This window comes from Hoplias malabaricus, chromosome Y (genome assembly GCF_029633855.1).
Source record: "Hoplias malabaricus isolate fHopMal1 chromosome Y, fHopMal1.hap1, whole genome shotgun sequence".
Lineage (NCBI taxonomy): Eukaryota > Metazoa > Chordata > Actinopteri > Characiformes > Erythrinidae > Hoplias > Hoplias malabaricus.
Genome location: NC_089820.1, coordinates 4,665,682 through 4,682,241, shown reverse-complemented (window position 1 = coordinate 4,682,241; position 16,560 = coordinate 4,665,682). Strand labels below are relative to the sequence as shown.

The 16,560-nt window shown below is 38.2% G+C and overlaps 1 protein-coding gene across 1 annotated transcript in view; it reads left to right on the top strand.

Moving 5' to 3' along the window:
* The window catches only part of LOC136679101 (cell surface hyaluronidase-like), a 50,007-nt gene that overhangs the window by 21,413 nt on the left and 12,034 nt on the right, over window positions 1-16,560 (top strand). Inside the window, exons 7-15 of the mRNA XM_066657399.1 lie at window positions 1,399-1,568; window positions 2,292-2,504; window positions 4,142-4,347; window positions 4,573-4,642; window positions 8,262-8,390; window positions 9,838-9,926; window positions 13,335-13,466; window positions 14,504-14,539; window positions 14,617-14,772. Coding sequence (XP_066513496.1) covers window positions 1,399-1,568; window positions 2,292-2,504; window positions 4,142-4,347; window positions 4,573-4,642; window positions 8,262-8,390; window positions 9,838-9,926; window positions 13,335-13,466; window positions 14,504-14,539; window positions 14,617-14,772 — 1,201 coding nt within the window. The remainder of the gene's footprint in view (window positions 1-1,398; window positions 1,569-2,291; window positions 2,505-4,141; window positions 4,348-4,572; window positions 4,643-8,261; window positions 8,391-9,837; window positions 9,927-13,334; window positions 13,467-14,503; window positions 14,540-14,616; window positions 14,773-16,560) is intronic.

Sequence of the window (16,560 nt, the reverse complement as noted above, 5' to 3'; positions counted from 1 at the left end):
AGTTTGAATGTTTATGTTTATAAAACCGTGCAAAGTCCTTACGTGTCCTGTGGCTTGTTTTAACAACAGCCAAGACATTTTATGCCACTCTGCCATGAGATTTGTTCTGCTTCCAGACCTAAAATATTCTACATTCCTCGACTCTGGTCACTCACTTTGCCAAGTCTGGACTTGGGGGCTGAAATGATACTCAGACTTTCCTCTGCTAAGAGTTCTTTGCTTTTTGAACAATAGTTTGGCAAAAGCTGTCTCTCTTTAATATACCCCCCCCCCTTTTTTTTGGGTTAAGGGAAAAGTATGTTAATTAGTTCACTTTAACACATGTGTGCAAATGTTCAGAGATACTGTTTTGAAAGTGCAGCCATTGTAACCACAGATGTTCAGATTAGTGATGCATGTATATTATTTGCCGTTATGTGCATTTTTAAATTTTTTTTATTGTTTTCCTTCATTGGTCTGATATTGGAATTTTGGCCGATATTACGACCAATAACTTGGTGCCTTTTTTTGTGCTTGTGCCTGTAAATTGTCTGCCATGTGGCCATTTTTCACAGTTTCTGCAGAGAACAGTTTCTGGGAAACTGGTGAAAACTAATTTAAAATATGAGCGACGCGCACACAGATAGCAATGTTAACCCACACACAGCAGGCTGAACGACGGTAAGATACTCTCAACCACCAGAGTGAAGGAGCCCTTATTTAAAACACATGATAATAGATATAGAGTCACTCAGCATCTGAATTTATTACTGATTACAAACACTTGCTCAAACACACTCTCTCCCACGGTTGCTCACGCTGAACTTTGTGCCCCACTTACCTTAGCTCTCCAAAACAAACCCGGTGCTGCACTAATTAGTGCCCCTCTAGAAACCATTCATGTGGAACCACCACTAAACCTTTGATAAAAGTATAAATGAACTACATCTAATAAACTTAAAGGATAAAATTAAAAAGTGCAGAAATGTACAAATACTGAAGAAAAGGTTTGTCCTATGAACACAAGAATTTGTTTTGCTTTAATCCCATATGAATTTGCTTTAATTACAAAAAGATAAAATTATCGGTTATTATCTGTATTGGCTACTTCAAGGTGTTAATTATCGGTTATTGCATCTGCCCAAAAAATTCAAAATTGGTGCATCCCTAGTTCAGATGTGTACCTTCAGCTTAAGAGAACCTTGCTCACTGTCAAGCTTTGGTTTGAGGCGCAGTGAAACGGTGTTCTCTGGTTTGATAGAGCTCTATGTGACAAATTTGTGATAAATTGTGATCGTTCCAAATCAGTTCCTAACCTCTCTAATGTTTGTGTGGGTGAGTTCAATGAAATCCTCACTGCAGTGACCCACAAACCACAAACTGTAAACCAAAAATCAGTGTATGTTGTGTATGTCTTAGGGAAGCCACAGTTCACACACATGGGTGAGATTGTGGATGGAGTGGATATGAGGGCGGAGGTGGCTCTGCTTTCCAGAAACATTCTGATCCAGGGAGAGATGGAGCGCTCCTGCTATGCTAACAACTGGTGCCAGTACTTCAGCCATGACACCTTTGGAGGACATGTCAAGGTCAGATTATTTGGAAAATATGTGTTTATGGTTTTTAGTTAAATCAAATTCCACCCCCCCCCCCATTTTAGTCACTGCTAGTTCTGGCCAGTAACTCACTCTTTCCTATGATATGGGTCATTAGGGTGGAGGCTAGCACATGTTTTCCTCTGAGATCTGTGAAGGCGCTAAATGTCTCTACACATTACAAAAAAAAATTTTCCCAATTCTCTTACATCAGTAGACAGATGCCTGCATTGTCATTATTACTACTGTGGGGAGGGATGTTTGACCAGCAGATGTTTTGGCTCAAAATGACATGTAATCTAGTGATGCAATATTAGGGAAAATGGCAGTAACTGGACAGTGTTTAAATAGAAATAATTGATACATTTACATCTGCATTTAGATCTGCATAAAAGACATTATATATAGAGTTGGCAATTGTGGAAATTGATACTTTAAAACAAAGAGAAATTTTTCATTAAGAAACCAACCATGTCTGCAATAACAGTCTGCACCTGCCAAGGGAGAGAGGTTGTGTGCTTAAGCCCCTAACTACAAAAACAAATTACCATGTCAGAATTCAGTGATGTGAAACCATAAGCACTATTGAGATGTTGAGATGTGGACAAAAAGAGACATCTTCAAAGTGATCTTCCTTTCATTTGTCTGCAAATCCTTAACTAAACACTAAGCATGTGGAAGAGGTAGTGTCTCAACATTCTCTGTCTCTGTCTCCAGATCCTGCGTAATTTCTCCTCAGTACATTTGTCTCAGGTGGAGCTAAAGAACATGGGTCAGCAGGCAGTCAGGGGCAGTTACCCCATCCACTTCCACCTGTGTGAAGATGTAGACCAGCGAGGGGGATACAGTCAGCCAACCTACCTCGACTCTCTGTCCATTCACCACTCCTTCTCTCGCTGCGTCGCCATCCACGCCACCAATGGCTTGCTGGTGAGGTTTTTTTTATTTATTTCTTTTATTATATTTCAGTAATTCACTTCAAAAAGTGAAACTCATATATAGATGCATTACAAACAGAGTGATCCATTTCAAATGTTTATTTCTTTTAATGTTGATGATTATAGCTTACATGAAAAAGTCATTGTTTCCGAAAATTAGAATAATTAACACAAAACACCTGCAAAATTTTCCTAAGCCTTTAAAATGGTCCCTTAGTCTGGTTCAGTATGCTACACTACCATAGGGAAGACTGCTGACTTGACAGATATCCAGAAGGCAGTCATTGACACCCTCCTGCTGTGTCCAAGCATATTAATGGAAAGTTGAGTGGAAAGAAAAAGTATGGTAGAAAACATGGATAACTGCAGCCTTGAAAAGATTGTCAAGAAAACGCCATTCAGAAATTTGGGGGAGATTCATAAGCAGTGGATTGCTGCTGGAGTCAGTGCTTCAATAGCCACCACATACATATCCAGGACATGGGCTACAACTGTCACATTCCTTGTGTCAACCACTCATGACCCTGAGACAACGCCAGAAGTGTCTTACCTAGGGCAAGCAGAAAAAGGACCAGAAAGTTGCTCAGTGGTCCAAAGTCTTGTTTTCAGTCTTGATTTTTCATTTGGAAATCAAGTTCCACAATCCAAGCTGCTTGAGATCTAGTAGGAAGTAGTGATGGTTTGGGGAGCCATGTCATCTGCTGGTGTTGGTCCACTGTCAGCGCAGCCGTCTACCAGGAAATTTTAGAGCGATTCATGCTTCCCTCTGCTGACAAGCTTTACGGAGATGTAGATTTCATGTTGCAGCAGGACTTGGCACCTGTCCACACTGCCAAAAGTACCAATACCTGGTTTAATAACCACAGTATCACTGCTTGATTGGCCAGCAAAATCACCTGACCTAAACCTCATAGAGGATCTATCAGCTATTGTCAAAAAGAAGATAAGAGACACCTGATCCAACAATGCAGATGAGCTGAAGGCCGCTATCACAGCAACCTGAGCTTCCGTAACACATCAGCAGTGCCACAGGCCGATCGCCTCCATGACACGCCACATTGATGCAGTAATTCTTGCAAATGGAGCCCTAAACAAGTACTGAGTGAATTTACTGTACATTTCACTAGGCCAACTTTTTCTGTATTAAATTTTTTTTACAGTGGTCTTATATAATATTCAAATTTTCTGAGATAACGACTTATGCATTTTAATTGGCTGTACGGCATAATCTTCTAATCTTCAACATTAAAAGAAATAAATAGAATAGATCACTCTGTAGTGAATCTATATAAAACGAGTCTCACTTCTTGAATTGATTTACTGAAAGAAATTCAGTATTTGATGATATTCAAATTTATTGAGGTGTGTGTGTGTGTAAATTAGAATATCATCTAATAGTGAATATCTTTCAGTAAATCAATTCAAGAAGTGAGACTCGTTCTATATAGATTCATATATATATAACAATTATTATAACATTAATAGTAGCATTAATAGTATTGCAACCTTTTAAATGCAACATATGAGTTGTTCAATTCATACAGTGAATTATTTATTTATTTGGATAGAAGTTGTTCAGCGTTGATAAACAGTACTTGACCTTGGCTGCTGTGCTTTTTTTAAAATTAGGTAAGGGACACTGTTGCCCATGACACATTGGGGCACTGTTTTTTCCTGGAGGACGGTACTGAGCAGAGGAACACATTCTTCCACAACCTGGGCTTAGTGACCAGACCAGGCACCATCCTTCCGACTGACCGCAATGACACCATGTGCACTGAGATCAGAGACAGAGTGCACAAAGGCTATATTCCTTCACCAGCCACAGAGTGCAAGTATGAAACTCTCATGAACATACACAAAATATTTTAGCATAGAAAATGTTACAATGTACAAGTGTAAATAGACTTTGTAGCTACAATTGAAAGAGATTTATGGTAAAGATGCCAAACTTTAACATGGAAATAATGTGTTTACATGTCAAAGAAAGAGAGGGATCCTTTTTATAGTTGTATATTCTCAGAGTTATCACTTTAATCTTCTATGTGTGTGTTCTCTAGAGCTGTGTCTACGTTTTGGATTGCCAACCCAAACAATAACCTGATCAACAATGCAGCAGCAGGTTCACAGGTAAATCTGACTCTGGTCATAAATAAAACGATTAAATCTAGAACGTTTCAGTGGATTTAATTCAAGTCTTTGAAAATTGACTACTGACTGTATCTTGATTGTGGGAGGCATTTGAAAAACTACAACTGCCTTGAGGGGAAATTTTTGGGGTACAGGCTGTTCTGAATTATTTTTCTTTTTCTTTTCTTTTTTTCTTCTTTTATTTGGCCGTTATGTGCAGAATATTGAAGGAAGATGAATGTGATTGTGGTCCTAACTAATATTTACTGTCTGAATCCCTCGAGGGTCAAAACGAGTAGTTAGTCAAATTGAACTATATTTAGCTCTCAAAATGGACCATATGTGTAAGTGGTGTCTGCATGGTTTTGGGTAAATTGTGTGTAGGTCCTTTTCCCTGGCTGAAAGTTTGTGTTATTCATCATTCTGTGGGCAGCATCCTGTGTCCACTGATGAAAGACCAGAGTATGACTAATACAAACAGATCAGCAGCAACAAATGAGCCAATATCTCTGGCTAAACATCTAAATGGGTAACCAACAAGGTAGGTTTGTCTAATATTGGCCAGTGAGTAGATACCGTTTTTTAAAAACTCCAGCAGCACTGCTGTGTCTGATCTCCTTTTACAAGCGTAACACACACCAACAACAAAACCAGCACAATGTTAGTGTCCCTTCTGTGATCCACTACAAATATTACCTACTCTGTAGTAGTCATGTGGAGGTCCAAATCATTAAAGAATATTGTGAAAGAGGGCTTACAAAGTGTGCAGAGCAACAGGTGGACTATTGTCTGCAGGTGTAAAATAGCAAAGAGTACATATGGAAAGAGGTACTGATAAAATTGACAAAGAAAGTAGAAACAAAGATGTGGCTTTAATGTAATGGCTGTTCAGTGTATAAAGTGTATTAGAAAAGTGGGATAAAAAGGGGGAATCTATTGTAATTCTAAAATAATTATAATACATTTATTACATAAGTCCTGTGCCAGTTATTGTTTGTATTATTATCTGGGATTAAAGAGTTAATCTGGTAATAATAGAATTCCTCACAAGTTAAATCTCCTTTCCCACTCTGTTATTAAAAATTTGATTGGCTTTGTGTGTTCTGAAGCTGGTGGTTTGTGTTGATCTGGCGTGTTGTGCGTAGCAGAAGGTTACGTAAACACAGGGATATGCCAGAGGTTTATCCTCTAGTTATTACAGTACCAGGAGAAAATGCTGAATTCATTTTCCAGAGAGAAAAGGGCTAAGGCTACCATAGCTGGCTTTAAATGTTGAGATGTTGTGCATTATGTCTGATTTAGTGGTTTTACACATCTAGCATTATACAGTGACTGCTATTTGATTCTGTGGAGATATAAACTCTTATATACTGTTCTGTCGCTCAACATTACATCTGTCCTCTGTCCGTTTGATAGAATTTCTCAATGGAATATGTTGTGCAAAAGTTATAAATCATTTTTGTGTAACGTTTAATTGTGATTCAAATTCAAATGTTCTCCCACTCTTTTGTCATTGTATGTAAACTCATTCATTCATTCATTCATTATCTGTAACCGCTTATCCAATTCAGGGTTGCAGTGGGTCCAGAGCCTACCTGGAATCATTGGGCACAAGGTGGGAATACACCCTGGAGGGGGCGCCAGTCCTTCACAGGGCAACACAGACACACACATTCACTCACACACTCACACCTACAGACACTTTTGAGTCGCCAATCCACCTGCAACGTGTGTTTTTGGACTGTGGGAGGAAACCGGAGCACCCGGAGGAAACCCACGGGGACACGGGGAGAACACACCAACTCCTCACAGACAGTCACCCGGAGCAGGAATCGAACCCACAACCTCCAGGCCCCTGTAGCTGTGTGACTGCGACACCTACCTGCTGTATGTAAACTGTATAGAATTAAAATGGACACAACATAACATAACATAAGTACGTATTAATACCCTATATTTACCATCAATATTACCATATTCTAAATCATCTAAACTAAATCTTACACCTAATTTTGTATACAATATTATCCTCAAGAACAGAGCATGATTTGTAGCTCTTTTTCCTTGAAATAACCCAATGACTGCAGTGACAAATAACTTCTTACCTGAGATGTTCAAACTGGTTTCTTTTTAGGTATTTTGTTTTTTGTTAAATAAAATAACTGTGGTCATTTTTATACTAGGCAAGTTACCATAAAATGACAAAAGAGCGGGAGAATGTTTGTTTGTTTGTTTGTTTGTTTTTACTCTGTCCATCCAGTAGGGCTGGGCGATATGGACAAAATAAATCATATTCTGATATATTTTAGCTGAAAAATTATTTTTCTGTGAAAAAAATGTTTTATGAACATTTTATAAACAGAACATTCAGTTTTATGTTTTATCTCAGCCTCATCTCTCAATATTCAAATGAAAATCAAATGTCCTTGTTTAAATATGTTTAAGACAAAGATTTTCATTGGGTGTCTTAACTTTTCCCCATAATTGTACATTGAAAAAAATTGTGTTATAAAGCAAAGCTAAACAAGACATTTATCAAAATAAAGATAGACGTACATGAACAATTACTTTATTCATTTACAGACATGCAGTGTCTGTAATAAAGTACTTTGAAGAACAGTGTAAAGGCTTCGGCTCTGTGCTCCCAGTGTGGTTTTCTGGGAAATAGCTCGTCTGCAGTCACGCGATTTTAATCTCCCAATCTTCAATAAAATGGATAGTCACGCTCAAATATGGCTTAGATGCTACTTGACCATATATCGTCGTCAAAATGTTGTACTCTCACGAGTTGGTTGGAAAGGGTCTGTCAGATTTAAATGTGCATTAGGCAGAGCTTCTTGTGCAAAGAAATCATGACTGGGCAGTTGGTATCATGGGTCAAGAGTTCTAATCAGCTTTTAATCAGCCCTCTTGCTCTACTGTTGAGACGGGGATCATACCCTTTGCTATTTAGTAAACTACCACTTTAGTAATACCATGCCACTTCATAATTTTTTTTTCATAAGGCACAGCGTTAGCAGATAAAGCTTGCAATGCTGTCTGAACTGGTTTAGGGTAACTGTACTGGGACGTGAATGCTTGAGAACAGCAGCAGCACCTCAGAGTTTAACAGCTTCGTACAGAAGTTTGTGCTGCTGTTGTAAGTGGTGGAATAGGCTGGTAGTACTCCTGCATTTTGATACTACCTCCTTTCGGGATTCCCTGCAGATACTCCATTTCTGCCAATAAAATCCGAACCATTTCTATATAGCCAACCCGCTGTTGTTCTTTTTATTGACCAACTCCTCTTCACGCTCTGTGTTACTTGTGTGTGTGAGCACGCGGCTGTGAGCAGGGCACAGTTATTCTTCAGTTTTTTTCTATCTGATGTAGATGATGTGATGCCATGTCAGATCTTGCATGGTTGTTACGAGTGACTTATTGTATCTTTTCCTCCAGTCCCATGGTCATATGTGGTTTGAATCAAAATGTTATGGCATATGTTACGTATCACGATTGTGTCTTTTATGTATTGTGGTAGCTTATGTTTTAAAATATTTAAAAGTGGGGTTATGAGGTTTCATTAGATGGATAATACACTTATGTGTCTGACTCTCTCTCTGTCTCTCTCTATCACTAGGATGCAGGGATTTGGTATATCTTCCACAGCTCTTCCACAGGCGACACTCATGGGCTGGTCCCTGAAACAAAAGCTGAATTAACCCCTCTAGGCATCTTCTACAACAACCGAGTCCACTCTAACTTCAAGGTAAAGCAGTTCCAACTCAAACCGATCTCACTGGGTTTAAGAGGAACTCCATTCTATTCTTTTCCCCAAATTTGAATAATTCAGTCAATATGTTGTAAACTATTCATATCCAAGTGGTTTGATGTGAAATAATTTATTGCTTATTGATTTACTGTAGAGACACTTACTGCCTCTTTTATTGTAGTGGTGATGGGAACCATACAGCAGTATGACTACAGCACGACTGTCCATATATCTTCTGAGTTTAAATGGAATTTAGATATTGACAGAATCTGAAAAAATGCAGTTTCATTGGTGATTTATTTTGCCTTATATCACAAAACATGCATTTAACGAGTTAATCTCACTTCATAATCCACCTACATCAGCATAGATGCTAGTCTCTCCACTTGCTGCATTTCTTGGGCAAGTGCTGGTCAGCACTTTTAAATAAGCGTTTTGAGCTCTGAGTTTATAGGACTCATGCAGGGTTGACTTTTACACAGTAATATGGCCTGTACATGTTATTAAATCTCATGTGTTTTCTTGTTAACTCTGTGTATATGTACAGTACATATAAATAATAGTGTTTTCACTGTAGGAATCATTTATGAGGAATATGTGATATGCTGCTGGTAGTGGAGAAGCATATGGAAGCAATTACCACAATTTACGACACATAAACAAATCATCTTCTCTGTTTCTCTGAAGCACTCTGCTGTTTACAAAGGAGTTCATGGCACACACCACACTCTATAATGCTCTGTTTCAGTAATTTATATGCTTCAGTGGGTTGAGAAATGTTGAAGGAAAGATTAACTGTACTTTGTGTGCTGTTTGAGATGAAGAGGATATTCTTTAAATATGTATATATTCAAATACCCAGTACAGAATTTATGGCTCTGTAGTGAGGAGTACCTGGGAAATTTCAGGTGGAAGTGAAGGAACAGCACTGTCCTCCTCCCTCGATCCATGGCTGAGGTGCCCTTGAGCAAGGCACTGAACACACAACTTGTGTGTGTGTGTGTGTGTGTGTGTGTGTGTTTCACTGCGACAGATGGGTTAAATGCAGAAGACACATTTTGTTGTACGTTGTACAATGACAAATAATTGCACATTGTCATTATCATTTTTTAATCGATTGGTCCTAATATATACTAATGCAAATATTATTTCATTTTATTTTACGTAGATTATTTTATTTTAAATTTCAATCCATTACTAAAAGATTCATTCTTAAGAAAAGGATCATGTGAATATTTGCAAATCATGAATTATGAAAAAAATGACTTGAGTCATTAAAATATAGTAATTTTTTTCAATGATCGACAGCATTATTGTCTGAATCTGTAAAGGTTGATCCACAAAATCTAAATTCATTAATTATAAGGGGTGTGTATAAATATTTTGTATATTAAATTTATTTGTTAGGGTCTAGGGCTAAATCCGGTCTTCTTTCTTTCACCAGGCGGGGCTTTTTATTGACAAAGGTGTGAAGACGACCAACGCTACTGCTACAGATCCTCGTGAATACCTCTGTCTGGACAACAGTGCCAGGTCAGACCTCTTTTACCTATTCAGATTAATTCTGTTCACACTACAGTTTAGGTCTGGAGCCCATCTGATTAGCCGGATTGTATTGGTCTTTCAGCAATAGTCAGATTTTTATCTGAGAGCTGCTTTTGTCTGGGTACTTTAGGATAGTAAATTGGTAAATTACACTCAGACTAGTAGTGTTGCTCACACACACACACACACACACACACACACACACACACACACCCTTACCACTCTGTGTAGCCTTTGTGTTAAGTAAACAGGGCAACAGTGATCCTGTGTTCTGAAATAGTGATGTTAGGAGCTAGTGCTTCTATTAATATTCCACCACTCAAAAAAAAAAAAAAAGTAAATAATAAAATTAAAATCAGGATAACAGGGGGACCCGTGTTAAATAGGTAAAGGGGATCTATGATCTATAATTTTATGCCTAAATGCTGGAGCTATAATATAGTGTAAATATAGTTACATACTTGTACTTGGAAGTTATTTTTAGCTGTGTGTGTGTGTGTGTGTGTGTGTGTGTGTGTGTCTTTGTACCCTGGAGAGTCTGATTCTGTTTACTGAGAAAACACTTCAGTTTAGATTGAGTTTCCTGTCAGCTCACTTGTGTGGAATAAGTGTGTGTGAATGGAAAAGCCCCCTGGCCTCCCATTCTGACCTGCGTGTGTAAACGTTTTATATTACTTTGTTTAATCATAGATATTTTACATACGCTGGCAGACTGACCAGTTTGTATGATGTGTGTTTGTCTGTGTTTACATTTCTATACACTGTATGTTCAAAACTGTCCTGACGCTCATAGTAAGTAAGTTTACAGTTAGTGAATCCCGCTACCTTAAAGGGCACCCATTGCTTACACTGTTGTTCATTAGTGCACAGCCTGTATAGTCTCCACTGAAAACCACAGACCAATAACTGTGATATTCATAAAAACATGCACATGCCTATGCTCGCCTTACTCAGTGCCAGTGACTTGGGTAAATGGGTGTAACGCCTTGCCAGCATTGGAGTGTGGAGCAGTGCAACTGCATTCTTTAGAGATATACGTTTAGGTAGGAGTTGAGGACCATAGAGCACATGGGGTGGAATAAAAATGCAGCAGGTGAGAAATATTCCTTGGAGCCAGGGCATGGAAAGCTTTAAAAACAAGGAGACTAGCAGCTGCATTTTGGACCAGCTGCAAGCATGACATGTTCAACTGGCAAAGTACAGAGAGTTGCACTAATTAATGTGAGAGGAGATAAAAGCATGAATTACTGTTTAATCTTTAAAAGACAAGCCGCTTTAGACTTTAAAACTCCACACCTGTTATGTCACCATCCTTTAGTTCCACAAGAAGTAGATTTTAAGATGAATTTCTTTCAGGTTTTATTTACTAGATCAGATTTCAGGAGATCAAACCTTTACATCCACTTTTATAGTATTTAGTGGCTTGGCTTTAGAAAAAAAAAAGGCTTAACTTGAATAAAATGCTTAGGACACAAGTTTCTCACAAGTAATCTTCTGGAATTTGAGTCTGTTCCTGCGGACAGAACTGGTATAATTCAGGCAAGTTTGTTGGTCTTCTTGCTCAAACATGCCTTTTCACTTTAGCCCACAAATGTTCGATGGTATTGAGTTCAGGACTTTGCAGTAGCTGCTTTTGTCACACAATGGAGGAAGGTTTAGGATCACTGTATTACTAAGTAATCTTTAAATTTAATGATTCAATCTACTGAAATGCACTAGAGCCCTTTCCTGTAAAACTGCCACCCCAGTGCTTCACACTAAACCCAGCTTATCCTCTAATATATATCTTTTATCTTTTTTTGCCTCTTCTGTGTACTCTTATTATTTATTTCGTCTGGCCAGAAATCACACCTCCAAAAGGCTAGGTCTTTGTCCAGGTGGCCATGCATGAGTTCAGTCTGATATTTAAGTTCTCTGTCTTGCAAGGCTGTGCGGCGCTCTGTTAATGGTGCATGTAAACACCTTTGGTATCGGATGCCTCCTCCTCCTTCACCAGAACACTAGTTGCCTTTGGTTTCACTTGAACTGCTTGGGCCGAAATTGATTCAGCCCTGGACCTTTGTGCCTATTTCTAAACAAAGTAGTGTTTGTGTTTTTTAAAATTTGCATACAGTTGTAGGGCTGTCCTGAATGCCATTTTTAGATAAAACCACTAACACTATTTTTTTTTAAATTAATTAATTAATCAATTAATTAGTTTTTTATTATTTATGTATTTATTTATATTTATTTATTTTAAAAAAATATTTTATTTATATGAGACTTGCTACAATGCTCTAATTTTGTCACATCTTTTCAAAAAATATTCTCCCAGAAGAAGTTTGGCCAGTCAATATGAATTTTAGCAAATTCTACCCATGAGTTTTCTTCATCAGTGCAGTTCTTCTGGGTCGTCTTCCATGGAGCAGTCCTCTGTGTGATCAGACCTCGACCTTGGAGGTCACCTTGTGCATCTTTTGGAAGATTTTTTTGGCTCTTTGTCTACCGTTCATGCTGTCCTCCTGTTGAGTCGAGGGTCAGTTTTTTTTTTTTCCTCTTGCGGCTACATCCGGGGAGTTTGGCTACTGTTGTGTGGACCTTAAATATGATAACATTTTCAACTATAGTCACAGGAACATCAAGCTGCCTGGAGATGCTCTTGTAGCCTTTATTTCTTTTGATTTTCTTTCTTATTTTATAAGAAATTTCCCCCATCACCCCGCTTAAAACCTATGATTGTAAAGCGTCCTTGGGTTTGTGAAAGGCCCTGTGTAAGTTGAACTAATTATATTATTATTTGTAACATGCTTGTCTGTACGATCTTCTCAGACAATACTCTACTTTATTTTCTCTGTTCAATGTGTTGCACTTCATGGTGCCAAACAGCAGAGTGATTGGAAAAGACAATTTGCTTTGCTTTACTCAGTCATGCAGTTGTGTATTAGAAATTGCTTTTAATTCCTCACTTTTCAGGAGGAATGATTCATTTTAGTTCGCTGTATGGTTATCAAAATATATGTCCATGTGTCTGTAATAAATGATTTTAAAATGACCTCTGATGTGAACATAGATATCCATTTTGTCTGGATAAAAATATGTCGTGAAAGTTGTGTAGGTTTTTATCCTAAATGTATGTAAACATTTGACATCAACTGTACATAGTTTGCCATTTCTGTTACTTGAAATCTTGGAGAAAACTCCATTAGCTTGAGAAAGCATCTACATATGGTACTGTTTCAGCTAATCTAGAGTGACACATTAGTTGTTTTTCAGTGGTAAAATGGGGATTCCTGAAATGGTAATTATCAGCACTGAATGATATGGTAAAGTAGTTCATGATAACATTTTAGAAGATTGCCCAGCCCTAGTCAATGTGGTTTCTCACTGCATCTCCCTCCCTCTCGCTCTCTTGTTCAGGTTCCGCCCTCATGAGAATGCAGACCCCAACAAGCCAAGGGTGGCCGCCCTGATTGACACACTCATTTCCTTTAAGAACAACGACATGGGAGCCTGGATCCGCGGAGGTGACATCATCGTACAAAATTCTGGGTACGCAACACATCATTATCCAGAATGTACCAACCCGAGCTCCACCCACAAATGTGTTTAAAGTTAAAATCTACAACCTGGAATTTTGTGTTTTATTCATTAATAATTATATTTATGGGCTCCTGAGTTCCGGCCCTATAATCAAGAGATTTTAAATCAACCTCTGGGGGTGCTCTGTCTGGGTGGGTGGGATGGCGCATGTTCTCCTCTTTTTACATTACTAGCCAGCACAGGTTTCTATTAGGCAACAGCCAGCCATTGTTTTCCACCAATCATGTTAAGCACAGCGATATTCATTCAGTCCACTATCCACCAAATTGCTGTAAAGCTGCTACTCTCTTAAAAATAAAGGTGCTACAAAAGATTATTTAAGCAATGAAATACACAAACCACTATTGTTTCCATAAAGAACCATTTTGCTAATGTGTTTAAACAGAGAACCTTATTACAGAGTGATGGATTTTTAAACCTCTGGAATTCTGTGAAGCTGCTTTGTGACAACATCAGTTGTGAAAAGCGCTATTCAAATACATTTGATTTGATTTAAACCTTCAAAAGGTTGTTCACACTTGGATATTTCTTAAACAAACATGGTTCTTTATGGAATCAAAAGTAGTTCTTCTGTGGCATCACTCAAAGAACATTTTGTAGGAACTTAATCAGTCTCAAGTTCATTTGGGTAATTATCATGACCGGGACTGGACCTGTGACCAGTGGAAAAAACTGAATAAAATCACCATTCCAGCTCCTCTACTGATTCCAGTTCTCCACTTTTAACTGTGAGAGGAAAAAGTGTTATAATTTTGATGTGTTTGCTACAGCTTTTGTGATTGTATGTATGTCATTATTTATTTATATTTAAATTTTCCTATAAGTCTTGTCCTAGCACCCATAACAAACACAGGAATATGTTTTGAGTGTAAGATGTATGGAATAATTCTGGGTAGGAGACAATCAGAAAAGAACTGCAGCTAATTATATTCAGATTTATATTAATATTTTGCTTAAATATTTCTCTGCTTTTTGTTTCTTTACAGTTTTGCAGACAATGGAGTTGGATTGTCATTTGCAAGGTACGGCTTGTGTGTGTTATTCCTCCAGCCGAGATCAATTCAATGTAATTCACTATATCTCTATCTTTATCTCTCAGTGATGGGAGTTATCCTAAAGATGCGGGCTCCAGTCAGGAGGTGTCAGAGTCTCTGTTTGTTGGGGAGAGTAAGAATTATGGCTCTAATGGAGGGCAAAATAAATACTGGGGTCTCGGAGGAGTGGACGGCAAGAACAGGACACTGCCCCGAAACAAGTGAGTGATTGAAATCTCAGCTGACCTTTGCTCTCAGGGAACATTAGTCATTTTGTTTATTAATATAAGCCGCTCCAGTATTTTCAGTCGACACGGGCAGTGAGTAGTTACATTCAACTAACTACTGAATTAAATATTCAGCGGATTTGTACCTTCCAGAATTATTTTTATTCATTTCTGTTTACTTAACATGTTTAATTTGATGGTGTTTTGTTGCTTTGCTGCTTTGTGTCTGTCTTTTTAAAGCTTTAGCTTTTTTTTTTTTTTAAGTTTTAGTTTTGTAAAAGTATTCATTTTAAGTTTCCTCCCAGAAATGTTCATTGACTGCTTTGATAAACATGATTCATCCAAAAATGTTGCGAAAATCACAACAGGGAATTGTGGTGCATCATGAGATGTTTGAATACTATGCAAATTTTTCCTTATGGCTGTGACTGCAATGGCTCCCTAATCCCTGATTAGCATTGTGCTATATAGTGAGGCACATAACTTAATAACATTAAATAGGATCTGTTCGAAATGGCTCCCTATGTTTTCAAACACTACTACAAAATGATGGAAACTCAAAATAATGCATTATATAGTGAATAAAGCACAGTTTTGGACAAAGCACTGTTTTTTTGTTCTACTTCATTTAATGGTGGTGTTCACAATAAAAAAAAATAAAAAATACCTGTACCATAGGTGGGTAACGTTGATGAAGGTTTGCTGTAGATGGATCTGACTCTAAATTCAGGAGAGTGCTAAATTTATGAAAGTAAACACATTTACAGAAAAGTTAAACTTTAGCCTCCTACAAACAACAGCCCCCCCCCTTATACATACTGTTCCACCTTAAAGGAACAAATGAGAGAACAGCGTTTCCCACAATCGTAGATGTCGCCTTTAACAGGCTGGAGCCTCCGTCAAGGTGTGCATTTTACAATGCCCTCTGTGTCATGAGCGCAGACATGTTCAGTCTTGAGGCTTTATGGGCATGATTAATGGTAGGAAAGCTCATTTTCAAATAATCAGTTAATACACCAATCTGTCTTGAGTATCTGCCCATCCCTAACGCACTTAAGTTCTTGTGCTGATAGATGATATATGTGTACTTGTAATCAAGTTGTATTTTTACTTCTACTCTCCTGGGAGGACTTCACAATAGATGTTTGATAGCCACATAAAAATTCTACTGCTGGAAGATTAGTTCCCCTTCAGCTTATCCCAGAAGTACAGGATTGTGCTTCATCGCTCCAGTGAAAACACGTCCCCTACTCCACAGACCAGTCCTTGAATTGTGTCCGCTGCTCTGAGAGTCTTTTAACTGTCCTGGCCTAAGGAATCCATAGCAATCACCACTTTATCACTTTATCATGATGTTTTTATGGTGAGGATTTTAAGTGAAAGGATCTGTCAGCTGTTGATCCTTTTTTTTTGCAGAGGCTTTCCTTTTGTTTGGTGCTGACCGCTGCTTTCTGTTTTAGAATTAGAATCACTTTATCGCACACAGAGGAATTTGTTCTCCACATTTAACCCAATCCATTTAGTGAAACATACATTTACACACACACACTGGTGAACACTAGGTGACAGTGAGCACACATGCCCGGAGCGGTGGGCAGCCTTAGCTATGGTGCCTGGGGAGCAATTTGGGGTTAGGTGCCTTGCTGAAGGACACTTCAGTTATGACCTGCTGGTTCTGGGGATTAACTGTGTTTATAAAACTCCATAGAGCTGTGCACAGCCACATTGAACTTCATGTGTTTTACTCTAACCCGTTACATTGAATAAAGTTGTAATTGTAAT